The 21,783-nt window shown below is 37.9% G+C and overlaps 1 protein-coding gene across 3 annotated transcripts in view; it reads left to right on the forward strand.

The window, feature by feature from the left end:
* Positions 1–21,783, forward strand: part of MTNR1B (melatonin receptor 1B) — a 40,602-nt gene that overhangs the window by 17,344 nt on the left and 1,475 nt on the right. Inside the window, exons 2-3 of one of the 3 annotated variants that reach the window (XM_038150859.1) lie at positions 16,170–16,253; positions 17,189–17,244. In XM_038150859.1, the coding sequence (XP_038006787.1) occupies positions 16,170–16,253; positions 17,189–17,241 (137 nt within the window). In that variant the 3' untranslated portion in view covers positions 17,242–17,244. Of the gene's footprint in view, positions 1–3,499; positions 8,543–16,169; positions 16,764–17,188; positions 17,245–21,783 lie in introns of those variants that run through there. The other 2 variants (XM_038150850.1, XM_038150831.1) reach the window with 2 other exon arrangements.

The raw sequence follows: 21,783 nt of genomic DNA on the forward strand, positions 1-21,783 counted from the left end.
TAGCAACACGCTGTTGAACATTATACCAAATTAACATGTCTCAGTAAATCAAAGCTTACCCTAGGTCTTGGCTTGTACTGTCACAGGGAATTCAAATGTCAGTGTGTTGAAGACCTAATTCTCTGCTCCACCTGATGCCATAGATCAAAGAGGGTGATGTCTGTATGCAATGTATAAAAACTTGTTAAACAAACATGTAACAACCAAAACACTACCTAAAAAAAACCCTGAACACCATGATATATGATATATAATTAAGCATTTTCACCAGTTTAAAACCAATGAGAGAAGAAAAACCTTTAAAAAAATAGTTGCTCATTGCAATTGCTTCTGGTTTTAGTAGCAAAATTAAAAGTCAGTTGTCTTTTCAGAAGGCAGATGCTTAGCCCTTAAAAGTTCTGGCCTTACCATAAAGTTTGTTCCGAAAGTAAATTCCTACAACATCAAGTCATATCAAGATTACAAGAGGGTGTGACAGTTCTCTTTCTCCTGTTGTAGTAAGTAAACCAATATGCAGGAATGCTTCATGAAATACCTATCTAATTCTGTTGTACTCAAAGTCAATATCAGAACTTATTTTCTTTTTTATGCATAGAACTGTCAGTATTTAAAACAGCACAGATGTGCATCTTTTTGTATACCTGGCAGGACATTTTGCTTTCAGTAGTTACTGCTTGTAATTAAGGGGTATTTCCACTCCAGTGAAAAAAGGAATATACCTCTCTCTCGAATGAAACTGAAATCTAAGAACAAAGTTCATCAAGTAAATTCCAGAAGCAATGATAATAATTCCAGCTAGATGAAAATTCTGTGCTTTCTATTTTGTTACAAGCAGCAAAAAGTTATCTCTTTAGTTATATTATGAATGTCATTTAGGCCACTCTAAAAGCTCTGTGTTAGGTGTGTCAAGGAATATTTACTTTCTCTAAGTACATAGAAAATGTCTAAGACCTTTGATTTCTCAAAATGTCAATTATTTATGTTTTTTGAATTAGAAAAGTTTCTCTCTACTTCTGTAGATTATTCATTGCAGTAATAAACATTAAACTTAATTTTGTAGTCATCCACAAAGACAGAAAAATACCATTGGACCTTACTTTGCAGTGCACAGGGGGAACATTCAACCCTGTAAAAAGCCATAGAAGTGACAAATCACCGGAGGCCTTTATAGATATTGGACCATTTTTCTTCTGAGTTGTAAACTAGTAAATTAAGTTTTTGACAAGTTCCTTTGCTCACTCTATTTATTCATTGTACCTGGAATTTTCAAGAAGTCCTAAATTACACTCAAAACTTTGAAAATATCTTGCTAAATTTACTTTACAGTTTATTTCCAAATGTGATTGAAAGAGCTCAATGCCCACTCTATTTCAACTGAACAATTACATTTTGGGTAGAAGCTGATGCTGGAAGGCCTTAGAGTTTAGATTAATCTTAGTGAACACACTAGACTAAATTCTCTCTTTCTACAAAAGGCATTCTAAAACAGAAAAAAGAGTCTTTTTGCCCTCCTTTTCCTGTCCTTTTTTCCTTCCTTTCTTTCTTCTGTCTTCCAGCTTCTGACTTCTCTATCTTCTAATGTCAGATACAGTGATGAAAAAACATAAGAGAAATTCTTGTTGCCAGGATGTAAATGTGTCCTGATAAAGAGGCCCTTGTTCTTTAGTTAGTTTTGTTTTTTGTCCTGTTTGCCACATGGCTACAAGAGGCCTTCACAGTCATCTCATCCTTCCTGCACAAAGGGATCAGCTTTATTTAGGCCAGTACTGACAAACACTTGTTTTCTATTTTCTTACAGTCTTCAGTGGCAGACTCAAAGCAAGGTGCTCCCACACTTCCTTCTTCTTGCCATTTAAATTTTTTTCTCTGTGTCTATTTTGAAACTTCCTTGTTGTGACTGAAGCTTGCTTGGATTCATAACAATCATAGGAACGGGTTATATCCTTCCTACTTTGCTTATTTGAAATTATCACAGCCCACTCAATCGTCTCCCTAATTTGTTCAATCTTTCCTCACAAATCATGCAGCTGCAGCTATGGAAAGACTTGTCTAGCTTTTAAAAATATATGAAACAGGCTACTAAGTACATAACAAGGAACTATCTGAAAGAAGTTGCTCACCGCTCTTGAGATGGGCTATGTTTCTGAGGGTACAGATGGATAATCCTGCTTTCCATTAAGTTTACTTGCTGTTGTGCAAATTCTGGTGAGCAGGGTGGTCCCCTAAAGTGTATGGGAGAAAGATAGCTTCCCATTCCTTAATTTAGGAAGCTACAGATGTAAAGCAGGTGGAGAAAACAGAGTAGATATGAAATTCTGTTATTTTTTATGAGCAAATTTATACATTGTTGTTGCTTTTACGACTTCCAGTTAATGCCATTCTTTATATGACGTGGAGAACTTGTTAGTTGAGGACTAGTAAGCTCAGAATTTGTAGAATGGAGCACGTGACTTCTCTTTTCAAAAAATGATTATGTTCTGTGCACAATTTTTAAAATTGCTTGGATTTTTCCATATCAGTTCATGCTGTGAAGGACTTCCAGGAAAGAAAAAAGAGTAGGCAAGCCATATACAAAACCATACGAACCATATACATTCTATGCCACCTAAATGCCAAGAATTCAAAGTTAGTATTTCTAGAGTGAAGTTCATGTCTTCTAGAGTGAAGGTCCTAAAGAACATTTCTCAGGAATATAGCTTCCTATCTCACTATTTTATAAAAATACCCTTAGATACAATGTCAGAAATTTAAAACTGATGAAAAGGACACTGGTTAAAGAGAGATGATAGGGCTCAACCATACCACCTATATTCCCTTAATATCATCATCAGAAAATATGAATACTTCCTCTTGCATGCATGGAACTTTGTAAAATTAAATATGCCTTTCTGCAGAGGGTGGTGAAGATGATTTGCTCTTCCTTAGACGATCCAATGAGAAAATAACTGCAGTATGGGTAGGCCATTCATGCAGAAAATATCTATTCTACAGAATATTGTGCAGCAATTTAGAGTATACATAAAACAACACATCCTTCCAATTCCTATAGACTTAGTGTTTGTACATCCTTCTCCTTTATGCTTGTGAAGCCCATTAGCATTCCAGTGATACGATGAAACGGCATAATGGCTTACTTACCTGGCACAATTTAGACTTTTTTTCATTTTATCAATCCAGCCGTGGAGTTAACTACACTTAAACAACTCAACATATGCTTATATAATGGCTCACTGATGGCTATGCTTATTAAAGATAAAAAGAGCAAGGAGGATATAATCCAGTCACCAACAGATTTGAAACACCCTGTTGCTCCAGATATTTTCATGGTGTTCCAAGTTACATTGTAAAATCATTCCCTGTTGGTCCTATACACCAGCTGCTTGCTGACATCACCAATAATTTAGCAATGCAGACGTCCAAAATAATGTAACACTTTTCTTCTTCTTCACAGCTATGCTTGCTTTCAGACTTATGCTTCTGTATTTTTCTTTCCTTCCAGGTAATGCATTTGTGGTGAGCCTAGCTTTGGCTGATCTGGTGGTGGCCTTGTATCCATACCCACTGGTGCTCTTAGCTATTTTCCACAATGGATGGACACTGGGTGAAACACACTGTAAAGCGAGTGGCTTTGTGATGGGACTAAGTGTAATAGGCTCTATTTTCAACATCACTGCAATTGCAATAAACAGGTATTGCTACATATGTCATAGTTTTGCCTATGACAAAGTGTACAGCTGTTGGAATACAATGTTGTACGTCTCCTTAGTCTGGATATTAACAGTAATTGCAACTGTGCCAAATTTTTTTGTTGGCTCTTTGAAGTATGATCCACGCATCTATTCATGCACATTTGTCCAAACTGCAAGCTCCTACTATACAATAGCTGTTGTGGTCATTCACTTCATCGTCCCTATCACCATTGTCAGCTTCTGCTACCTTCGAATTTGGGTTTTAGTGCTTCAAGTTCGAAGACGAGTCAAGTCAGAAACAAAGCCAAGATTGAAGCCAAGTGACTTCAGAAACTTTCTTACCATGTTTGTTGTTTTTGTGATTTTTGCCTTTTGCTGGGCACCTCTAAACTTCATTGGACTGGCTGTAGCCATTGATCCTACAGAAATGGCACCAAAAGTTCCTGAATGGCTATTCATAATAAGTTACTTAATGGCCTATTTCAACAGCTGCCTTAATGCAATAATATATGGTCTTCTTAATCAGAATTTTCGGAACGAATATAAACGAATTTTAATGTCACTGTGGACGCCAAGGCTTTTCTTCCAGGACACATCCAAAGGAGGAACTGATGGCCAGAAGAGCAAGCCTTCTCCGGCTTTAAACAACAATAACCAAATGAAAACTGAAACCTTGTAAATGTGTAATAGTCAATGCAAGAGTTTGTTGTGGAGAAAACCAAGATCATAGTTGTAATGTTCTGGTCATTCCTGCTTAATTCTGGGGAGTTTCCACTTGGATCACACTTTATGACTGGAATACTGTCTTCATAGTAAAGCACATTGCTCTGGATTAGTGATTTATACAAGATATTAATTGAAAACATTTCAGAATTAAAGCAGCAGGTGGGTGCAAGCTGTTTTAGTTCTGAGAGCTGAATCCTGCTTCCTGACATATGAATGAGGTATTTTTTTACTTCAGCAGGAGTTTTGCATTCTTTATACAAGATCAGGATTCATTTCTTTGAAGATGTAGTGAGTCTATCTGTTCAGCAGCTCATCAAAGCTCTGGAGTGGTATTTTCCTCCCTTCTGTGTCTGAACAGAGGGTGAGACAGACACTCTACTTTTCACACATATGCCACACATAGCATTTCTGTGACAGAAATGGTGTCTTTGGATCTAATTTGTAAACTGGAGAAAAGAATATTTGAGTAAAAGCAAATATTAACATTAGAGACTTCTCCTCACAGGTTCTTCATATTTACATACATTGAGAATTGGAATACGCTGTGTCTATTCGCTTCATCTTTTGTGGTTAATTTTATGGTAGACAATGTAATTGGTTGATTTTTCACAGATTTACCTTACACAATATTCTTCCTGTAGGAAAGATTGAATTTTCATTGAACTTCATTTATTTACCAAAATATCTATACAAAATGTAGTTTGATGCACCTTAGCAGACCTTACACATTTGCAACAGACCGGAAATTATGGCATATGACCTGTGATCATCTGGACTGGCAACTGGACACTAGACAGGATATCCTAGATCACCTCAAATGATGCTAGACCAAAAGAAGAAGCCCTTTTGACTATAGAGGTAGCTGGTATACTTGACTCACATGTCTGTATCTAATGTCGAACAAAACCCACTGCTGATGTCTAACCTATGACAACCTTCAAAGTTCCCTGTAGTGGAGATATATTTCCTTCCATCTGTGATGATAAACACACATCCAAGGATAAGATAAATTGCTTTGTGGAGGTCCTAGTCTCCTTTCACTGACTTTAAAAGCAGTTTTGATTAATAGTTCAAACACCTAATTTTGGATAGCTAGTGAGGGATTTATAGATGTTTGCACACAATCCATTTGCTAAATACTCACAGTAGTTCTTAGACTCCAAGGAAATTATTCCTTTTCTTTTGAAACAGATATCTTTATTGATCAGGGGAGCTATCAGCAGAACTCTGTAACTGTACCTTCACTGACTCTAAAAAAGATCAGGTAGCTCACACACACATTCCAGGCAAGGACAGGTCATCTTAATTCCATAAATAGTTTACCTACATTTCATATTTGCAGTTCATAAAATAAAAGATTATTTTCCACTTTATTTTTAAACTCAGCTCAAATTCCAACTGGATTTCTGCTTTTCCAGGTAACAAATTGTAACAGTGACTGTGCAGATCAGATTACAAGCTGGGTTATACTCCAGAGCATCATAATAATTTACACAACATGGTTGTGCTATCTCTAAATCTGACTCGGGATCTGTGCACAAGCACACAGTCAATGAGCTTATTTTATCATCAGGCTTGAAATGCACATTACTCTGAACATTTCTTAGCAATGCTGTTCAGGGTAGAGGAGCTAGGTTTCTGCATAATCCATGTCAGGTATTGAAATGGGACAATGAGGAATTCATGTTGCTATTACATTCCACTTTGGGTTTCCTGACCTGGCTATTATGAAAAACATTTCTGCAGTAATACTAATTTGTACAGCAAATATATTCCTTCTGAAGCCATAAAGATGTATTAAACATCACCCTTATATTGCTAGAGTGATAGAAAAATATAAAAGAACCACAGTATTTTAAATGTTCTATTAGCTTGCCAAAAGCCTATGTAAAGTACAGCAAAATAACAAATGTGATTATTATTTAGCTTCTTTCATGTTCTTCATGTGATTTCTGATAATCTCAGAAATCCAGCACCCTCCGACTTATACAGTGGTAACTGATAAGCTGAAAACTTTGTGCATAGGGGTAATGAAGAGATCGGACAAATATAACCTTGTGTCAGAAAATAAAAATATTGTGGCTAAAACTAGCATTCATTAACAAGTAGGTTTTACCTGAAACATAATTTTGTAAGTCTGAAACAATTTTGATGCATATTGTCTTTTTCCATGACTTCCACTACAAGATACAGAACACAAAATCAATGAACATGTATATCTACATGTTAAATTTCCCTCAGAGTAAATACAAAGCTTCAAAAGTCTCTGAAACTTGTAGGAAAGGATATAAATTTTGATTCACGACAGTCCCAAAAGCATTGCTTTTTCTGACTTCTCTGAGTAGTCAAAATTGGGACTTGAAAGTCAAAATTGGTTGTCTGACTTATTGGTCAACTATTAATAGAAATACGTTGATAGACCTTGGTTTATCTCTCATTGGAAGGAGTCAGAATAGAGTCCAAAAATAATTGGTTTAGCTCCATAAATAAATTTAAATGTTGGAACCATTTCTTTGGCAACAAAAATGAGCTGCTATCACTCTCAGAATTGAAATTTGTATAAAGTCATTTTACAAATTTTATCTGCTCTTTAAAAATTAAATATCACTTTCAGAATCCTTGCTTTGATATGTTCCCAACTATCCTAAATGAAGCTCACACAAGTAATTGAATAGAATCACTGAGTCATGGAATGGCCTGAGTTGGAAGAGACAAGAAAGATCATTTTGTTTCAGCCTCTCTGACCTGGTCAGTGACACCTTCCTCTAGACCAGGGTGCTCAAGGCCCCATCCAGCCTGGCCTTGAACACTTCCAGGGATGAAGCATCCACAACTTCTCCAGGCAACCCATGTCAGTGTTTCACCACTGTCACAGAGAGAAGCATTCCAAAATTGGATCTTTCATCACAAGTGATGAAAAAATTTTGGAGCAGTGCTAAATTATTAGGTGTGGATTTTATCCCCACAGCATTACCTGGAAGGGGCCCTGCACTGCATTGTAGTTGCAAAGCCAACTTTGCTATTATTGCGCCAGGTACTGCTACTTGTTGAGTCAATTTATGGAAAATAACCCATTCCTGTTAAAATAAGTTTTACACCTTGTATCACTACAAAGCATTGCATTTGAGTTGACCTGGAAATCAATCAAATCCATAAAATTTAAATTTTTCTGTAAGTTAACCAAATGCATAAAAATTATATTTAGTTGACTAAATGCAGCTCTCAATGGTGAAAAGTCTTTGTGTAGAAATACATATTTCTACCTACATCAGAAGCCTTAAATTAATTTTCTCCCTTTTCTTACTTTATTCAAAATCCATTTCCCCAAAGTTAAGTTTGAAAGAAAACTCTATAAATGCACTGTCAAGAGAGTTGATATGGTTATAGCATGATTTGAAAGTATAGTCAGGAAGAACATATCAGCTCTGAACAGATTTATGCGTCTTTGAGGAAATTATTACTTTTTTTATATAAAAATATTTGCACCAGCATATCTGATACAGGCACTTTAGGAAAAAAGAGGAAAAAAGTCAGGTAGACCCTGTGTCCTGCACAAGGTAACTAGTGAAGGAAAAACTAGGGCCTCAGGGAAAAAGTCTGTTTCCAGAAAATGTGGAATGTTTTCAAACTTTTAGTGTTACCTTGATTAAAAACTGTTGTATTTTCTGTTAATTAAAAGAAGTGAATGTATCCTAGAATTGTTCTTACAGTAGATTTCAGATTAGAAAAAAGCTTACTCCCACGTAGATGGGTGAAGACCAGTTATAAATTCTGTTTCAGTAAAGAGAGAAGTGGAGGTCTGGTAAAGTCTAAATGAGACTGAAACAATGCGTTAGCCTTATCCTGCCTGTCTGTGCTAGTGAAAATATCTCTCTCAAAGAAGAATTAAAACTAAAGGCACAGTCCTATTAATGTTGACTTTGATGAGATTTCTCACTAAATTATTGACTGAATGGAATAATTCTGTCTGGCTCATTCTCAGGAGCAGAAACGCCTTTCTGTCTCTCCACTTCTTCCTTTAAGAACATACTTGGATAAAAATTATTGCTTTCATTTCCCAATTGTATTTCAAAGAATTGAACCAGTCGGGGAATTTGTCAATGAATAAATAGATATGGAAGATTGTATATATTTCTTAATATGTATATAAAACAGTTTTGGTCATCAGAACAATTTGTTGCACTTAAAGATGTTTACAGATTTAATGGAAAATGAGGAAGTTAATTTATTTTCAGTTATCTACTGAAATGTTGCTAGTTTAACTGGATCTTGCACATCATTATTATCTATAATAATAAATCAATATTTTACCTCACGTTACAATGAGCATGCAGTGAGACCGCTATGAATGTCAGCTGCAGGACACACAACTGATTCCTGTTCATTGTCTTGTTAGTAACACTTTAATCTGACCAATAAGATTATTTTTTCAGTCTACATTTATAAATACTTTTATGGCATAAAATTACTCCAGGTTAAGAACATGAAGGAGCTGTGAAAAATTGCGTACTCCTAATTTAACTGAAGCTGGAGGTTGAACCTGGAGGTGATGCACTCTGTGACACTCTGGACTCGGTCACAGAGGTGGAACTGTCCTGTTCACTAACCGTAGAGACTCTTGTGTTCAGCCCTGGGGGTTTTACTCCTTGTGGATAGCTGGGAATGGATACCTATGGAATGTTGCTGTGGTTCACTCATAGAACAAGTTAATCTCATGACATTGCACAGGCAAAACTCCAAACAGTTCAGTGGCTGCAGAATGAAGCCTCGAAACTGCAGTATAAAGGGAGAATTCCATTTTGGGAGAATGAAGTAGAACTGGCCACAATAACAGCATTTTTAAAAATAGTATTTTATGTCTGAAATACACAGCAACTAATTTTACTCTTCTGTAAACCTACTGAGGTTCCCTTTACCTACAGTCATGTGATAAAATTAACTAAATGCATGTGAACTGATAGTACAGGGGTCTGTTGGTGCCAAATGTGTTTTATTTACAAACTAATGAACAGTGAGGTTTTGTTCGAGGAGGAAGAAAAAAATGAAGGAGCAAAAAGAAACAAAGCTTGTGAAAGTAATTCATGTGACTATAGTTTTAAATTGCTTGTGGCAAATAACCAGTTTGCCTGTATTTACCATAAGTGTAATCATTATATCTTGGGAACAAAAATCCAAAACGCTTTGCAAAAACTTAATTATACAGTCCTATTTCAAGGCAAAAGATACTCTACTCTAGAAATATGCACTTCCCAATTCCTAATTTTCAGAAATCTCCATAGGACACTGAAGATACACACAGGATGGTGTGAGGGCAAAACATGGAAGATTGCACAATTGCAAATTTAAATGCTTTTTACTTTGCCCACAAAACAGACCCTGCCTGACTACTCAGGAAACACACCTCAAAACTGTTAAGGGACTTTAAAATAAAGACTATCTTTGGTTTGAAATGTTCATATCTCAATGTGACAATCAGTATGTTCATATCTCTCAATGTGACAATCAGTATATGAGCAGATAGAAATTTTCCCTCACAATCTCAAGAAAACTGCCAGAATTCCAGAATCATGTCTTAGGCTGGGAGGGGTCTCCAGAATTTGTCATTATGCCCTGCTCAAAACCAATCTAAACTGATCAAGTTGTTAAGGTCCATGTCCGGTCAATTTTGTACATGTCCAAAGATGGAGACTACACAACATTTCTGGACATCCTGCATCAGTATTTGATCATCCTCATGGGATTTTTTCCCCCTAATATCTATTTGGAATCTCCCACCTTGCAAGTTGCTCCCATTTCCTCCCATCCTATCACTGTGTGCCTTCAAGAAGACTCTAGCTCTACCATTCTCTGATCAGCTAATTGCAGACAGCAGCATGATCTGCCCTTCAGCTTCTCTTCTCCAAGCTGAACAAATCCAGCTTTCTCAGCCTTTTCTCATATGGTCTGTGTTCCATGCCCTTTATCAGCTTTGTGGTCTCTGCTGGGCTCAGTCCAGTATATCAATATCAATCTTGTACTTTAGAGTCCAGAAGAGGACACACTGTCCTAGATGTGGTCTTAAAATCACTGAGCAATGTAGATCACTTCTCTTGGGTTGCTGGTGAGCCTTTTCCTAATGCAGCCCCCTGCTGCAAACACATGCTGCTGGCTTATGACGAGCTTCTTGCCGACAAAGGAGACCCACATGCCTTTCTCCAGAGCTCCTTCCAAGATGGCTGAGCTCCAGCCTGTAGTGTTACATGGTGCTATTCCATCCTACACGCAGTATCTTGCTCTTACAGAGCTTCACAATGTTCCTTGTAACATGTAACTTGTCCAGGTCCCTCTAAGTGGCAGCGCTGCCCTCCAGGACACTGACTGCTTTCTCCAGCTTGTTGTTGTCCACGAACTTACTAAGGATGCACTCTGTCCCATCACCCGGGTTGTTACTGAAGAGTTAAAGTGGGATTGGTTCTATTATTGACCACTGAAGGACCCCATTAGTTACTGCATTTTGCACCCCTAATCACAGCTCTTCAGGTCCACCAGCTGAGCCAGTTCCCCACCCACCATTTTGTCTGCTTATACAGCCCTTATCTTCCATCCATTCTATCCATTGAATTTGGATTCAATGACAGGAGACAGTGGGAGAGTGTGTCAAAGACCTCATTAAAATCAATGTGTACAACATCCACATGTTTTCTCTTGGCCACAGCACCCATCACTTCTTCACAGAAGGCAGTGAGGAAGGTCAGGTATGATTTCCACTCGCTAAACCTGGAAAAATAGGAAAAGCCTGGAAAAGAGAAGGCTTCAGGATGACCTCAGTGTGGCCTTCCTGTATGTTGAGGGAACGTACAGAAAAGATGGGGTAAGATTATTTACAAGGGCAAGTAGTGATGACACGAGTGGAATGGGTTCAAATTGAAAGAGACTATGTTTAGATTAGATTTTAGGGGGAAAAAATCTTTGCTGTGTGAGACAGTGGAACAGGTTGCCCAGAAAACCTGTGGATCTCCCATGCCTGTAGGTGTTCAAAGTCAGGTTAGACAGGACTTTGAGCAACCTGATCCAGTCAAAGGTGTCCCAGTGGGGTGGAACTAGATGACCTTTAGGGTCCCTTCTGACCCAGGACACTCTATGGTTCTATGATTCTATGATAAACCTGTGCTGGCTGCTCTTAATCTCCTTCTCATCTATTTTTGAGTTTAGAAATGAATCATGAGTCTTTTTGTCCCATTGTCTTCCTAGAGACTTAGGTGAGACTGCCTAGTCTGTAGTCCCCTGAACCCACTTCCTTACCCTTCTTAAAAACCATGTGACATCTGCCTTTTCCAGTTCTGAGGAGCATCCACAGTTGCCATGACATCTCACAGATGATGCAATGGGGCATCACAATGTCATTAGTAAGCTTAGATGCATCCCACCCAGTTCTGTGAACTCATATATGCACAAGAGGCTTAAATGATGCCTAAATTTCTTCCTCTGCTGTGAGTACTGGTTTGCTCCTATGGATCTTGCTAGAAGGCTCAGGGACCTGGAAGCCCAGAGGACAAACCTTCCAGCGAAAAACCTGAGATGAAAACTGCAGTAAGTGAATCAGTCTCACTAAGTCGAGACTCCTAGCAGCTTCTCACTAAGTTCCCTGCCCCACTGATAAGTGGGCACCCAGCATTCTTACCCTTCCTTTAACACCAATGCGTTCATAGTTACTGTCCTAATTGCCCTTCACCTTGGTCACTCCAGGTTTTATGTACTGTGTGAAGGTGATTATTGCGCAAATTCAATTTCAATCTCTCTGCTCCAGAGCCTGAAGAAGCCTTTCCCTTTCCACTCCAGTTGCAGCAGTCCAAGATTGTGGCTGGGAGAAGGAGGTGCTATTTTATGTCTTGAGGTGAGCTGGTGCAAGCTAATCTTGATGATGCAAACTGAATGCACAGTCCAGGGTGACAGAGGCTGTGCTGGAAAGTCATTAAACATTCCTCAGCAATGACATTTTGATCAAATGCTAGAGCAAGTTCAGAAGGACATATTTTTGTGAAGAAATCAATCAATCAATCAATCAATCAATCAAAAAGAAATAACAGGCTTTGGGATTTTTTCCCTCCTATATTTCATTAGCAATCTAGGGACTTCTAGGTCAAAATCAAAAATAACATTTTTGACATGGAAAATGTTATTAGCATATTCTGCTCACTTTCACTACTATTCTGTTCTTTTTCACTATTCTCAAGCAGAACTTCACTGAAAGTCCATTTCATCAGTTTAGTTCAAGCAGTTGTCTCTCTTAGTGTTATAGCAACCTTGCCAAAAGTTGCTTAGTCAGGATAAGTACTGCAAATCTTTTTTCTGTTTCCTATATAATTCACTTTGTTTAAAAGGCAGTGAACCAGGAATATTTCAAAGTGTATGTCATATATAAATCTTTTAAAATTTAACCTAGATTTTTCATGCTTTAATGTATTCACCAATCCCACGTGCCTTAATTTATGAATTGTAATCCATAAAGTCAAAAGCTAGTCATCCCAATGCTTTCCAAATAGTATACCCTAATTCAGTATTTAATCAACTGCAGCCTTTTTGTCATGCTTCAATTACTACGTCCGTGGAAATTAATGCAGATTTCATATTCATAGAACTAGCTTCCTGCAAGGGTTAATTAGTTTTAGTCTAAGCACTTTACACAATAACACAGCAGGCAATTGGAATTTCAAGCAAGATTACATCAATAAACATAGTACATCAAAGATTTTTCCCTTTGCCCTGAAGTAGCACTGTTCTTAAATTGGGTGTCACTGCAACACCATGAAAGCCTTTCTGCTGCTAAATTTCAAGCAGACATTCAGTATTTTAGAGTATTTTATACAATTAACAGATACAAAATATCAAAAAATCTACTTCAGGGATTGATCTGGATACTCTTGGGTTGGACATAAAAAAAGTCAATACAATAGCCCTAACAGCCCATTCTGGTATAGATCATAAATTGGTAGGGCCTTCAAGTGACCTCTATTAAAGTGCTTTTTGCATATAGAATTTGTGTGGAGAAAATAAAACTGCAAAAATCCTCAAACAACATGATCATATCCTGTATACAGTGACCACCTCTCAAATGGATTACATGCAAGGAACTAGGTGGCCTCGATTTTGGGGGGGAAAGCATACAGATTCTAGAGTTTTATGCTCTGTCTTGTTCTCTGGCTGACCTTCCAAAAGATATGCTTGCTTCTTGAACAACTTCTGCCATCTTCTTAAATTTTCCAATGCAAAAAATACATGAATTGAACTGAAACTTTTGAATGAAAAATGGTGTTATTTGAAAGAATTTGATGTCCTACTGATGCATTTAGTTCTGTGCCCCATTCCTATGCCACCTCAGAGGGCTTTGTTACAACAAGTCTGTATGATCCCATCTCCTTTTTATCCTGATAGATTCTCCCCTACATGCTCAATTTCTTGGGACTAGGAAGCAATTTTACAGTAAATTTGAATGTGGTTTTTTCAAATACATATAATTATTTTAAAAAGGTATCAGAAACAATGAGGTGTTCAGAGTTTGTTAATGAATGGTATCTGAAGTTGCAGGAATCACCAAAGAATATGCATGCAAATCATGATCCATTCTGTCTGTCCTTAGGCCAGTATGCAGCGAGTGGGACAATGTGCAGACACCACAGCTTTTTTAGTTGTTGATTTTCTTGAATAATATGTCTTTGTTACTCAAATACATTCCAGCAAATGGAATTAATATGACTAAAAAGCATGAAAGGCATCTGGACAGTCATAAAGTTCAATCCATGCTATGAGAATCTCCTAGATGTCACATGACATGCATGGGATAACTTGCCCTCAGTGAACACTTTCCAGAGCAGTAGAAATCCCTGTGGCATAACATGTCCTACCTGGCTTCCTGAAAATGAAACATAGGTAAGCATTTTTTCTACCTTGGCTTTTTTCTCTTGATCCAATAGATTTGCTGATGCTACAAATCATACTGCCTTTAAAAATAGAGATTCAACTAAGAAGCCAGACTATAATGGTTGTGAGGATGGATTTATTGTGTGCTGTTGTAATGCAAATGGTCCATCAAAGGAAATGTTTCTTCTCCTTAGAGTTAAGATCTCTGGAAAGGACCTCAGTTCCCAACACATATGCAAATATGGGTACTGATGAACCTCTCACACCTTCCTCTGGGACACAGGCAGATGTCTGCAAAACCAGGTTTTCTGGAAATGGTTCAGTAGGCTCAGGATTCCTGGTGACTCTATCAGCAGTATTTCCTCGCCTCCTGCTCTAACGCTGCCACTAGCACTTGTACCATAAGACTAGATGCTAAAGAAAACACCTAATTATCATGAGACTAGTGATAAAACCACAGGGGTTAGACACAATCAGAATAAAATGGGAGTATTCTGGAATGAGATGATGTTTAAGGTCACTTTCTCTTCACAGATTATTCTATGATTCTATATTGTTTCTCTTTTTCTTTTTTCTTAGATTATATTTCTTGTAAATAGTTTGAATGGAATGCCTTATAGCTTAATGATACAAAGCTAAAACATGCGGTATTTTTCATGGCTCTATGGAAGACTCAAAGTAGAGAGGTTTGGTCTGATGTCTTGCAAGTGTTAATATTCCAAGTTTAGAACACACCACCTCATGACCTCAAGGTAAGGACAAGAAGCCAGCACTTCTGTCGGCTTTCAGTTCTGGCTTCCTGGATTTTCTCCACTGAGGTCCTGGGCTTTGTTTGCACCCAAACCCTAAGGGCACTCCACAGCCTCAGCCTACAGGCCATGCTGAAGCAGCTGAAGAGAGGACGGTGGCTCCACCATGTGTGGTTCTCAATTCCTTATGATTCCAAGGAACCTGAATCCTTTTGCAATCTGTGCTCCTCACCAGTTCTGTACTGCCCATACATGTGGATGAAGGAAGACCCAGCCTCCCCAGCTGCTGGGAGACTTTGGTATGGTGGCAGCATATTTTTAAAATAGGTAAAAAATATCCCCTACAGATTTGTGTGAATGTGTAACACCACACATACACATACAAACTCCCTGGAGCTGTTATGCCATGAAAGACCGCACAAGCAGGATGGGATTAAGCTGCTATTTATTTAGTTGTAAACCCACTGTGAGCCTTTAGAAGGAATATATTTAAGAAATCAAGACATATCAATCTTCATTTTGTTCGAAAAAGTGGGAAAATTTACTTGAAATTTCCCAGTTCATCCTATAATCCTATTTTCTTAAATTTATCATAAAATATTCACTTAAATTGGCAGAAATGGGATACAGGGGTAAACAGTTCTGAGATGCAAATGACATTTTAAACTATTTTATCTCTCATCAGAAGTACATGGAAAGAAGTTTATTTTATTCTTCCCCAAACATCACTGCCTATTTCTATTTTAAAACCTATTATATGTGTTTGAAATATGCTCCATTAATTTTAAAGGCCTTTTTGTATTTGGAGACTCATAATTTCGTTAGGATTTCTATATTGTGAAAGAGGTGTGTGCTTTTGGAGGGTAAGCAGCAAGCAGAATCTCTCATTAGGTCACAAGTAGTTAACACATTCCTATTTTCTAAGTGGCTCACAGCTCACTTGTCTTTTGCATTTAAGCAGTGTCTTCATTGTTTTAATTGGATAAATTGTAACACAAAGTATTTAAAAATTAAGAAAATTTATTTTTGAGAATCTCTTAGAAGAAAACAGTTGGCAAGCAGGTTTTTTACCACCTCATACTTTATGTCTGGTTTCTTTTGCCTTTAGGCATACTGGTAGACCTCTTTATCTACAGTGTGAAGCACCAGGAAAAGAAGAAGCAGGCACCCGAGCGCTCTTTAGGAAAACTTGGTAAAATATTGCTTGTAGCATCCATATTTCTCCTCTGCTATATGAGATGTGACAGCAGTAAGGGCTGAATCATTTCCTATGGCTCTTCAGAGACAGGAGCTGATGGAAGGATACTGGCTCTCTTCATGCAGAGAAAAGCGCTTCAGATTTTACTGAGGCTTCCCTGGTCACCCAAGTGTTAAATTAGCTGATTTTGAAAGGATGGGTAAACTAAGCAACTAAGCCTAGGAGACTTTTTTCCCAGATGCTCTCATTCCAGGCAACATTGCACAGCTTGCTATGGAGCCTCTGCAATTCTTCTCATAGCCCTTTTTATTTATGTTTACTGGATTGGCACTCGCTGCAAGATTTAACTTAGGGTTTTCAAAAGCCCATGATTCCTTCTTTGAAGATGCAAAGTGCCCTTTGTAAAAAATTCACATCCTCAGCTTTGAACTTCAGCAGCAGCCTATTATTTTAACACTTCATTTAAATGTTAATGTGCTATTTTCTAAACTTCAAACTGCTAAACTGCTGCATGATTTCCAGACTCCACAATGAAAGTTTTCATGTTGGAATGACATTTCCTCTAGAATACACAGATACAAGTCTCCATAATTACAGAGAGAATAGAGGAAGGCAAGGGCTCCATCAGAGGAAAACATACCTGAGTTGTTAACTGAATAACTGCGTTGCAATAGAGGACAGTCATTCTCAGGCTGCATGGCATTTAAAGACACTTGGAAAAGACCATTTAAATCTCCCATGAAGCCACAAAACAAGACAGAAGCCTCATCCTGTGCTGCAGTAGCCGTCTATCCGCACAATTGATGCATTTTTGCAAGACATACATACATGTAAACTCCCAGTGAGGTTCAAACTGCCAATGAAAATAAAGATGCTGCCTTTTGGTGTAGGAGGAGTCTTCACATTACTAATTCCATTTTTCATCATAGGTGGCTACTATATGACATCTGATCTGCAACAAGTTTATATTTTAAGTAAATAAGAGGTAAGTAAAAGCATCCTGATATTTCATGTTTTGGTGAAAGGAGAAGGAATTCTCTTGACCAGAGTGAAATCAAACAAGACTCCCCAAGAGAGCAAAGAAAACATTAAAAAAAAACCCAAAAAAATCAAACAAAAAAAAATCCAGCTGCCAATTCTATCCATTATTTGCTATTTCCTTCTATCAGTGCAGCCACAAAATTTCGACCCTCTTTTCTGGGAGTAGGAAGAAACAAGCAAGAGAAGTACAGACTATCTAAATGTACTCTGCATTTCTCCTTGTATTCAGGGATCGACTACAAGGGCACAATTGTTACACATACTACACGTTCTTCATCTAACTATCTGGGTTCTGGAACATCCAGGAACATGATGTGGGTTTAGATTTACCTGACTCCTGTGCATAAAACTGCCACGTCAATGTCTTTTTGCTACATATCAGGCACATAAAGCCACCTAGCACTTACACATGGGTGTGCAAGGTCCTACAGATTTCCTGGGGGCACCTCTTAGTTGCTACAGGGCCACATTTTTAAGCTGCATGATGAGTTTTTGGACTCATGTCTTCAAGATGCAGACAGTAGATTCATTAATTTTACCTTAATTTTGGTTCCCCTAGAGTCCTTCATTTAAACACCCTCCCAGTGTACTGGATATGGAATATCAGGCTCAGTTTTCCTCAACAGATGAGTAGGAACTTCAAGCAAATAGATAAATCTAGAATTGTGTTCCTATAAATCCATAACATACAAACGGTAGCGGGATCACACCTGAGATGTCTGAGGCTATATTTTAAGGCATGTAAAACCAAGGACCTGTGGGGATGTGCAGACCTCAAGAAACTCTAGAGCATTTCAGATTATTTAAAATACCTTTGCATAGCATGGTGAGCTGGACCTCTTGTATCTGGTCAGACAATTTCCTTTCAGTGCCACGTGGGTTCTATGAGTGGATCTGTCATAGATGAGAGCTTAGACACTTGGCTCATAAATGTTAATTTTCATTTTTATGTCTTAATTTATGACTTAAACCTATTTCTAGTGACTTCAGCTGATGTCAGATCTGATCCCCCTGCAGTGTAAGCAGAATACCTAGCCCTGAAAACAAGGAGTTAAGGAACAGCAAATTTTTTGGTCAGCAAGAAGGACTGGTAGACAGGCAGCAAGACTCCTCCTAGAGTTGTTTGTTTCTTTTTATCAAAACCAAAAACAAAACCAAGACAAAAACTTATCAAAAGAGTAGGTTCTGCACAGGAATAATAGAGAGGTGTAGCCAATATAAGCAGAATCACAGAATCCTCTGCAAAGTAATTAAATGTTTTCTGACATAGTCTGCAGTTTTAATTGAGGTCTGCTGGGGTAAAAGGGCTTTGAGAAATTACTATTTACTCAGTAATTGAGAAAGGTCCTTTTTATTTACAGCCATTTGAGTTTATTGAGTAACTACATAGAATATTTATAGTATCTCAGTCTGTTCACTATTCGTTTGGAAACAAATAGAGCACATCCACAGTTGGTAAGTTAAAACCCTGTATTATGTCGTCACGATGGAGGCAAGAGCCTTTTACACAGCATTTAGAGACACCCCCACAAAGATCTGAATCATACTGTGTGTGGAGTTGTGGGCAGCTCTCTCTGTTGCCTCTCCTCCTGACTCAGAGAGGCTGCTGTACCACAGAATAAGGAGGATTTTCTGTGGGGAATCTAGCCAGGAATCAAGCTAAATCAGTTAGGCATTTGACATGAAAAAATCAAGGAAAATACTTAGGACTTTAAAGCTTTGCAACATTAATAATGAAATACTGACTTTCATTAATTAGCAACATTAATGTATCTTTGCAATATCATTAAGGAAAAGCTGACACCTCTCTCAAAAGAGTGAAACCTCTCATTTACCCTGCTGTGTTGAAGCGGTTCCTGGAGATTTGGAAATCAAAGGGTAATTCCACAGGCCACATCAGAGTTAGTTTTGAGTGTGGTCTCTACATGCCTCAAAACTAAGGATCTGCTTGACATGATTTTCAACTTTTTCTATATTTCAAAAACAACACTTTTCTTGCAAAAAACAGCTCAAATAATGAGTGCTTTGTCAGTTTTATTTTACACAAACACCTTTAATACAAACACCTAGAAGTCCAGGAACTACATTTAATAAGAGAATGACTTAAAGCAATTAAAGACATTAATTTAATTAATTTACAATAATAATTGTCTAGAGTAAATTAAAGCATGTCAGTTCTTTTTTCCTACTATAGAATCTCAAACCTCTAAAATATTTTCCGACAAAAATTATGGACTTGACTCAGGTAAGTGAGAACTGACTTGCATTTTTGGGCCATTTAGAAGTCTTTAGTACCTAGTGGTGCAGAGACCTCCGGTTGAAAACTCACATCCAAAAGAAAAAATTCCCAAGGCTGAGAAACACAACACAGGCTAAAAGCTTAATAAATTCAACTTGGTTGTCAGTGGTGGGCAGAGCTGATCTGTGGAGGACTTGACACATAATTTAATACAATGTCAGCTCTTTAAAGAAGAAAAAAGAATGGTTCCCAAAATAACTAAGGGGAATATCTCCACTCTTACCAAGAAGGGAACTATCTTAAAGTTGGGCATGAGGCTTTTATCATTCATCTTCTCCCTTTCACCTACCTGTTAAGCTACATTAAATCCTGACAACCACTCATTCCTGACTTTTCAGTATTTGTAGCTCAAAGTTGATTTGAAACCTTGCTGTGCACTTTTTTGTACAAAGGTTTAGATTCATGACTTGCATTCAAAATACCAGCAGATTGGTGTCACATATCCTGTCTTTGGTTGCGGCTGACTCAGATGAAAATTTTTCTGTCCCTATCCTATGCCCAAGGCTGGTCATTGCTCCTCACTTCCAAAGGCATAACTGTCCGTGTAATTGCTCCCTGGCAGAACTAATTCAATACAACTAAGACTAAAAGAGATCTACTACCTAAGAGAAGGCAGATCATGCTTAATCAATTAGATTAGACAGCAGTTCCACAAGCACTTCTGCTGGAAAATAAAGGTTCAGAGTCAGCATCTGAATGAAGAATGATTCCCGCAAATCTCCACAAAGCTCTGGACACACACAGGTAGCTGATGTGGTATGAAATTACACAGAACCACTTACTTTTAGTCTCCTTCTTCAGGGGTAAGAACTTGAAAAAGGATAATTGGAGTTTGGATTCATAGCAAGAAGAATAAAACCCTTCCAAGTGCCTTCCAGCCAAACTGGAGTGCTTTGGGTTTGTGGCAACTTGTCCTCCAACCAGGTACTTCTGCTTGATAATAGGAAGTGTAAAAGCAGGCAAATATAATTATATGCTGTTGGAACATCTTCACAGTTTCCAAATGTCTTGGACTCAGGTTGGGTAAAAGTACAAGTAAAAACTCCATTTCATTTAAAGAATTTGAGGAAAAGAAAGAAAAGAAGTTTTTAATGCAAGAAAAACTCAGAGTACAGACCAAGCCATGGGCCCTCCTATTTTTCTATTGGTTTTCAGTCAAAAAACTTTTGGTATAGCAATAAAATACAGCAAATTTCAGTGCACCACTGAAACTTATGGAAATTCTCTCTAATGCATCAGTTTCTGGACTTTACTAATGACCAGTTTACTCCATAATGCCTCTGATGCAACAAAATCCTTGTTTGGTGGAGCACCACTTTTGTTCTTCTGTTCTGCCTCTTTTAGATGCTAAATCTTAAATATCAGTCAGACTTTCAAACTATCTTCCAGGATAAAAAGTCTCATTTTAAGCTAATCCTCTAGAGGTGCTCTCAGTAAGGAACTAACAGATCACTATCATTGAAGCAAATTAGGCCAACTCAGCTTCTCACTTGCAGTTATTCGCCAGTGAAAAAGGTGTGGGCTGAGATCTTCCATCTACATTGAATATTTCTCTTTTTCACTGTCCACCTTTTTATGGGTGAGACTGGGCTATAAATCATGATTGTTATGATTTGGTTCAGACCAGAGTGTACATAAAGCTTCCAGAACATTGTAAAACAAGTCTTGGCTCACAAATGAGCACACCGGATACAAACGAGCTTTATGGACAAAAGGATGCAAAAAAGTGATGTACTTTCAGACTCAACTAGTGATGCAATTGAAAAGGAAGGAGTCACAGCTTTGTTTCCCTCTCTGGCACCAAGTTAAAGACAGAGCTCAGGTCTTGAACCAGGTTCTAAGAGTAAATGTATAGTTGATCAGAAGGCTGAGACTCCAGGTTTCAGAGCTGAAAGATGTTATAGCTCTGAACTTCCCAGCCTGGGGGAATTGGCACATACAGGTAACCAAGGGCAGCAATCAAATCACAGTTGAAATGCAAAGAGTAGATTTATTTGATTACCTCATTGGCACTTTATTCTGTGATGGAACTAAAATCTTCCAGTCTCTGAGGAACTGAGGTTGGGACTCTGTCAGCCCAATTCAGCAAGGTTCAGGTCGCAGAGACAGTCTATATGCTGTGAATGAGAACTCAAAGTTTTACAAGGAAGAAAGCTAAAATGAAAAACCTTTGCATTCTGCTTA

This window comes from Motacilla alba, chromosome 1 (assembly GCF_015832195.1).
Source record: "Motacilla alba alba isolate MOTALB_02 chromosome 1, Motacilla_alba_V1.0_pri, whole genome shotgun sequence".
NCBI classification, from domain to species: Eukaryota; Metazoa; Chordata; class Aves; order Passeriformes; family Motacillidae; genus Motacilla; species Motacilla alba.